The sequence below is a fragment of the Nestor notabilis genome, unplaced genomic scaffold (genome assembly GCF_000696875.1).
Source record: "Nestor notabilis isolate BGI_N333 unplaced genomic scaffold, ASM69687v1 Scaffold15440, whole genome shotgun sequence".
NCBI classification, from domain to species: domain Eukaryota; kingdom Metazoa; phylum Chordata; class Aves; order Psittaciformes; family Psittacidae; genus Nestor; species Nestor notabilis.
In genome coordinates this window covers 1-6921 of record NW_009909811.1, presented here as the reverse complement: position 1 = coordinate 6921, position 6921 = coordinate 1, and the positions used below count along the sequence as shown (strand labels likewise).

The following is a 6921-nucleotide window of genomic DNA, read 5'->3' as shown; positions in this document are numbered from 1 at the left end:
GGCTGGCTCTTCCATATTTTTCTTTTTCTCCCCCACGCCCCCAAAATAGAATTACATCTCAGTCTGCATTTTTCCTGAACTTGCAGCTGAAGCTTCCCAGCTCTCGGAGCTGCAGAGAGCACATCTTACAGTATTAGGCACGTCAAATTTCCAAGCTGTCCAAAAAATATGCACACTCTCTCTGTAGTTCCTCTCTTCTGGCATTCAGTTGTCTATGCCCCAGCAGTGTGCCAGCATCCAGACACAGAATAAACCGAGCAAGCAATAGTTGTTTAATTTGCCTAAAACAGAGGGCAAACAAGCCCTATATTAGCTTAGGAAGAAAAGTAGGATTTTTTCCTGGAAATCATATGGCAATATTGTTTTCCAGTGTTTTACTCATCTTCATACATAATTTTCTCAACCATTATCCCAGCAGTAGAATAATCCACAACATATCTTCCACTCCTCATTTCGGCATGCAAATTAGAAAGCTATTTTTAATGGCTTACTAAAAGTTACAATATAAAAGAATGCTTTTCCCATTCTCAAAACCCTGATGATGCTACTGTCCATTTCTGAATGCAGAATGTACAGTGATCTCAGAGCTGAATAAGGCAAAGTGCCTTCTCAAATGTCTTTTCGAAGCAGGCTGATCACAGAACTTGACTTCAATGTTGCCATCGCTGAATGCCTCCCTCCTGGCCTCATCTGAGTCCATGGGGTCCCTCTGAGAAATGCTTGCCTTCTGCTGCCTCATGGTAATCCCCGAGTTGCCAAGTTGCCTGGTGGGTGATGTGCTTTCTTTGACCATGCAGAAGCAGATGGCAGACAAAAAATTTTTCTTGAAGTTTTCATTCATGAAAGCATACACAATAGGGTTGCAAATAGAATTGAAGAATCCTATAATCTGAACAATTGCAAAGATCATTTTGACTGTCACATCATCATACTCCTTTTCAAAATTACCTGGAAAGGAAGAAGCAAACATGCTTTGTAAGCACAGAATGGCATTAATGTCTTTTTAGCCTAATTATATCCAGTCTGGCATTAGAAGCTCTCATTTAAAGTCAACAAAAGACCTTGCTGGAAGTTCTTAATATTAGCAATAGGGTTTTATCAGCAAGGAAAATCACAATCTCTACCACTCAGTCCTGCTTTGTGCGCATGTAAATAAGGACAGAGACATTCAAAAGAGGCAATTAATGAGTCAAAAAATTTGCCCAATAACCAAGCAATAGAAAGCTTCCAGTCTGCAAAGCATAGCCTCATTTATTCAAGTTGTTATTCCAGCTCCAATTTCAAATCCATATAAAAATGCACAAGTACTTTAACACCACTCCTTGTCTTACCACTAACCACACAGCTTCTTTCTCTGTGCTGTCACAGATCAGCTCATGGAAGCAAAAAAATGCATCATCTTGGTCACATCTCTCACTTTTTAAATCACTGAGATCACAGAAGACTCAATTTCTTGAATTCCAATACTTGACAACCAAATTCTGGTTTATATGGCAAGTAAAATAAAGGCCTTGCAGCACCTGAAATAATTCCCAAAATCAGCAATGAAAACAACAGCAAACACTGTTACGGGCAACCTTAACGTGGGACAATCCAGACAACTTTAATAGTTACAGCTTCTGCACTTTGGATTCCGCCCAGGCATAAGCATCATTTGGTTTAGCTGACTGGCTGCAGGACTAGTGATTTATCTACTGCAACCTTATTTGTGACAGAAGACGAAGAAATAGCTGCTGCCTTTGGCAAGTAAAGTACAACACCTACTGCAAACTTCCTCTTGCTCCTACACATAGTCTGCTGCATAGTCCCACTTGCTATCCCACTACCCATTCAGGATATGGGAGATGAACAGTGCAAGTCCTCAGAGAAGAGGGCAAATACCAAAAAGCAAAGATAATAAGCATTATATGCACTTCCAAGCTAAGTATCCAGTCAAGACCAGTGGAAAAGCTCAACTGGATTCACTGGGTATTATCGCTACGATGCCCAGTATTTATACTTCCAATATGTCTACCTCATTGAAAACAGGGCAAGTTTTTCCATGAGCATTGCAGATCCGTCTATCACAGATTTGAAAGTATTTCTTGTTGTTGGCTATGTATCTCCATTACAAGACATATCTGGGATTTATAAGCACAACATTAAACTTTGCTAGCCAAAGGTATCCTATAGCCAAATGCTCCAGTAGAACCAGCTTTTCACAACCTGAAGTTCCATTATTAAACAACAAAACCACAAAAAGCAAACAAACAAAAAAAATCCCACAAATAAAAGCTATGTTGTAGGACACATGGCAGATACTCACTGTATTCTATCATCATGTGAATCACATGGAAAGGGGCCCAACAGACTGCAAAGAGAAACACCACCGTCACCATCATAACAATTGCTCGCTTCTTCTTCCTGAAATTGCATCAAGACATTCCATACTGAATCACTAATAACTGACTGGTAGTTACATGTGTCTCCAAATTAGATCTGTAAGTTATGTTCTGATGGTTGCAGATGCAAACAAAACCCTGGAAGAATGCCCAGAAGTACACAGCTCCCTCTGAAACAAAAAAATGCAGGATCATGTAAATGTAGTACACCAATTAACACCTTTTATTTCTCTCTTTTGGGAAAGCCAGACACTTGGCAGCTGAAGCAGTGACATCAGTGTAACTTGCAAGGCATTTTCACTCTATTCAAGCACATGCAATTCCAATAGAAAGAGATGGGGGAAAAACAAAACCCAAGCAAAATAATTAAAAGAACCAAAACAAAACCAAACCCATGGAATTCCATTAATAGCTCAAAAAATAAGAGTTCCTTCCTAGATCTGAGAGCACCTTCCTAGATCTACAGCACCTGATTACACTGAGAATTTGACACAGAGTAAATGAATCTACATCTGCAACATTCAACCATTGCTGGTAGGTGAAGTGCTAGAGTAACAGCTAGAAGCACACTTTCTGCCTCCACTGTAATATCTCACAAACTCAAGGTATACATGAATTTACTGTCATCCCCAAATGGATATATAATTCATATAACTACCTTTATAGATCCCAAGATGGATCTCTCGCTTGAGCTAAATAAGCAGCACTTAACTGGTAACAGTTACAGGATCTACTCCCTACTTTGTGAAAGTAACATGAGTAGCAGCCCAAAGATTACATGACTCCTTAACTCCTGTGAGGTTGCACCCTCCATCAGTTCTGATTTACAACGGTCAGCTTCCTTAGGCCCTTTTTTAGACAAATATCTAGGGAGGGAATCCTTGATCTTTAAGCTGCTTGTCAGTATTCATCCTACAGTCAATACTTCAGGTGATACTCTCTTCAATGAGCAGAACCATTAAGAATTTAGGCAACATATCAATTTGTTAAATGGAAAGGAAAAACATGAGGCAGTCTTAAGTGCAACCCATATTTAGTGCTATATAGCAAAGTTGGTAATCATTGATTTTCATAACTTGTCAGACCATTACCATCTGGATAATCTTATGCAAACATCTGAGAACACTCAAAACTCTTCGGAAGCTGTAAGAAGTTCAACTGTAACAAAGTAGCTTTTGAATTCTGATTTTTCCCCCCCATATGCCAATTTAAGTTACAATAAGATCATAAAGAGGCGTTCACAGTCTCAGAATTATATATGGAACTTTCCAAAGAACATATAAAGACCATGTAGCAGCAATTTGCCCAAGTCATGTTCTAACTCATGAACCCTATCTTGTAAAAACAAGCATTTCACACTGTATAATATGAGATCTATTGAAAGAGCTTGACTTCCAAGGTGTGCCTACACTATCCTTTGAAGAAAACAATCTATTTAGGTTGCCTTAAATTGGGTACCTAAGTGTTAAATAACTAGCTAGCTTTAGAAAACTGGTCTATACTTGTAGACTTCCCAACAGACAGACAGCTTTTTCCATTTTTTTGCTTGTTTGTTTGGGTTTGTTTTGTTTTGTTTTTTTTTTACACTCTTTTTACTCTTTTTCAAGAACTGCTGGGGGGTGGGGTGGGGAAACAACCCAACAAAAAAAGCAACTACAACAACAACAAAAAAAAAAAACCCACAAAAAAAAAAAAAAACTCCAAAGCTTTCCAGAAGTAAAAGTTCCAAGTGAATTTTACTTTACAAACCTTGATATTTTAGATATTTCACTCCCATGAATGGTTTGAAGAACTGAAGCATCTCCCACTCGTTTCTTAATCCAGAGTTCATAGCCAATTTTAGTGTACAAAAAGAGCATCAGCATCAGTGGAAGAAGGAAGAGTATGACCAGAATAAAGGTTGTATATATCTTCTGATAAATTGGACTGGCCCATTCTTCCAAGCAACAAACATACACCTTTTCATATAGAAAGTCATATTTAACCTGTAACAAGTGTAAGGGAGACAAGTCACTACAGTATTCACCCCCAGTGGAAAAAACCAAGCACATTAAAATATTCCTTACTCTTAATACAACTACCACCATTAATCAGAGAGACTTTTCAAAGTGACAAAATTCTCCCATGTACTTTTCCACATGAAATATTGGTTGGTCCAAGTTGACAGAGAGAGGTCCATAGATGCTCTGATCTCCTCCTCTAAACTTCCTTTTTTTTTTTTAAATGAAGACTTTCAAAGGAGACCTTGGCTATATGTTTTGCAGGTATAGATGGGTACACAGAAACCTCACATATTAATCACTTAAAAAAATAAACCAAGTTTGTTAAAATTCAGACTCACGAGCTGCAGATTCTGACAAGCCGTTCCCTCCCACCCTCACCAAAAGTGTATGGTAACTCCTTAAACTATAATGGGCATTTTAAACTAAGCACAGTTCTTCCAAATCTCAGAGAATACTATATAATCCTCAAACAGTCATCTAAGCCTTACACTGCTGTGTGCCAGTGCACCTATAAACTGAAAGTAAGCCCTAGTGGAATTCACAGATCTAATTACTGCTCTTTGAAATAACTGGGGAGCGTAGACATGACTAGTCCCTGCTGGCAGTCCTTCTTCCAGTGCACACAAGTGCTAATCCTTGGCCTCTGTCATGCTGGCACACAGAACAACAGCTCCACTTCTTTTATCGCGCTCATTTCTTAGGAGTTTATTCAGTTTCACTGCTGAAGGTAGGAGAAGACCCAGGAAGGACTGCTTTTCAAATGTAAATTTCCATTTCACCTAACATACCTCAAGCCGCTGCACATGCCACATAGGTGACCCAACAATAAGTGCCAGCAACCAGACCATGCCTGTAAACAAATATATCTTTAATACTTTGTACAACAAGCAGCATAAGTTTTGGTACAAACAGTTTAATAGCTTCATCTTCAAGAAGTCAGGCAAAGTAGACAATTTAAATAAAGCACAGTTTTATATGAGGCATACATCAGTCATCATTCACATCAAGAACTAACACCATGCTCTTTTGTTACCAGTTTTCTTTCTCTCAATCTACCTTCATTTACTGGTAATCAGGTGTAAAAGGCAGCTTAATTTACATGACCAGGATTAAATATGTTCTCTTTGTGTTACAACGGAAGGACCACAACAGCTGCCAAAAGTTTATCAGAGTCTTGGTTAAGTCAGTCTTTTGACCAGATTCCAAGTCTATTGTCAGGGTTTTGGCTAGTAATTACTACACATAACTGTACCTATAGGCACTATCCTTGAGCCATTTTATACATGTTACCAAATTTACCATTAAGTCTATCTCTGATTCACTGGTCATACCAGTGCCTCCGGTCTGCCATGCCATCTACACCAGCTACACTAAAGATTATGTCTCTACACACATGATTACTGGAGGTGCTTAAAATCTTACCAAGCATTGTGAATGCTCTTTTATTGGTATACTGCCATTTCATTTTTAGTGGATGCACAATTCCCTGGTGTCTTTCCACAGCAATGCAGGTCATGGTAAGAATCTCAGTTACAATGGCAGTGGATTGAACAAACGGTACCATCTTGCAAGCGAAGGTACCTGCAATAGTCAGAAAGTAAGGTATGCTATTGTTGCAGTTCATGAAAAAGCTATTAATACCAGACTATTATTAAAGTGTTATTGTGCAAAAACAACAGACTAAGATGCTTAGATGTATTTTACCAGCTGAACTGCCAAGTCACCCTTGAAGCTATTCATCAAATGCAGCTTTTAGTAGTCACTCTTCCACTGTACACACTATCTGCAAAACAAAGACTTCTAATGACCCATTTTCTTGCCCTCTATCAGTCTGACACTTATTCCTATTTCACTTTTGGCCAAGTCTTCCACCACCTATTTTCAAATATGCCAAATTACAGGGATATTTATTACCTTTTATCTTGGCAGATTAGTCTCCAGTTTTATGTAGGTATTAGCGTTACCATTTTAAAAAATTACCTTTTCTGCTGTCACAAATACATTCCTTCTGCTCATTTAAATACTACTCTCTTCATACACTTCAGCACTTGATGCATCAATCTGCCAAGTGATACATATATATAGGAGTCCTCTAAGAGGTATATCATAAGAGGTGTATCATCTTCTTCATCTTTCTGTTCTCTAAGTCCCCCTCTTTCCCAATTAACACATTACGTTAATGACGCTGTACAAATTAAATGCAGCTCCCTGACTGCATTTTCACAGCTGTATAGGTTCCTACTGTATTTATGCACAGCTACCACAAATCTTCATCTTTCACTGCTGCTATAACTTCCCAAAAGTACATATTCAATTCTTAACATAGTAGTCACTCTCCATTACTCATCCTCAAGTCCCAGCCATCTTTGAAACTGTGGTGTAAATTATCCTCTCAAAAACCTCATGCTAACACCTTTCCCAACCAACTTCTCATTGACTCATTTTCTGACCTTGCGATAATTTTGCATGTCCACATTCTCACAGTTCCCTTGCTTTCTTAAAGTTCAGTATTGAGACAAGGAAGTACAAAATGAAAT

The 6921-nt window shown here is 38.5% G+C and overlaps 1 protein-coding gene across 1 annotated transcript; it reads right to left on the bottom strand.

Annotated features, from left to right (window-relative positions):
- Positions 1-359: 359 nt before the first annotated feature.
- Positions 360-5960, bottom strand: QRFPR (pyroglutamylated RFamide peptide receptor). The gene is made up of 5 exons (XM_010023167.1): positions 5807-5960; positions 5173-5234; positions 4131-4366; positions 2306-2403; positions 360-948 (listed from the first exon to the last, which is right to left on the bottom strand). The coding sequence occupies exons 1-5, from the start codon at positions 5946-5948 to the stop codon at positions 545-547; spliced, it is 942 nt and encodes a 313-aa protein (XP_010021469.1). The 5' UTR covers positions 5949-5960; the 3' UTR covers positions 360-544.
- Between the last annotated feature and the right edge of the window lie 961 nt (positions 5961-6921).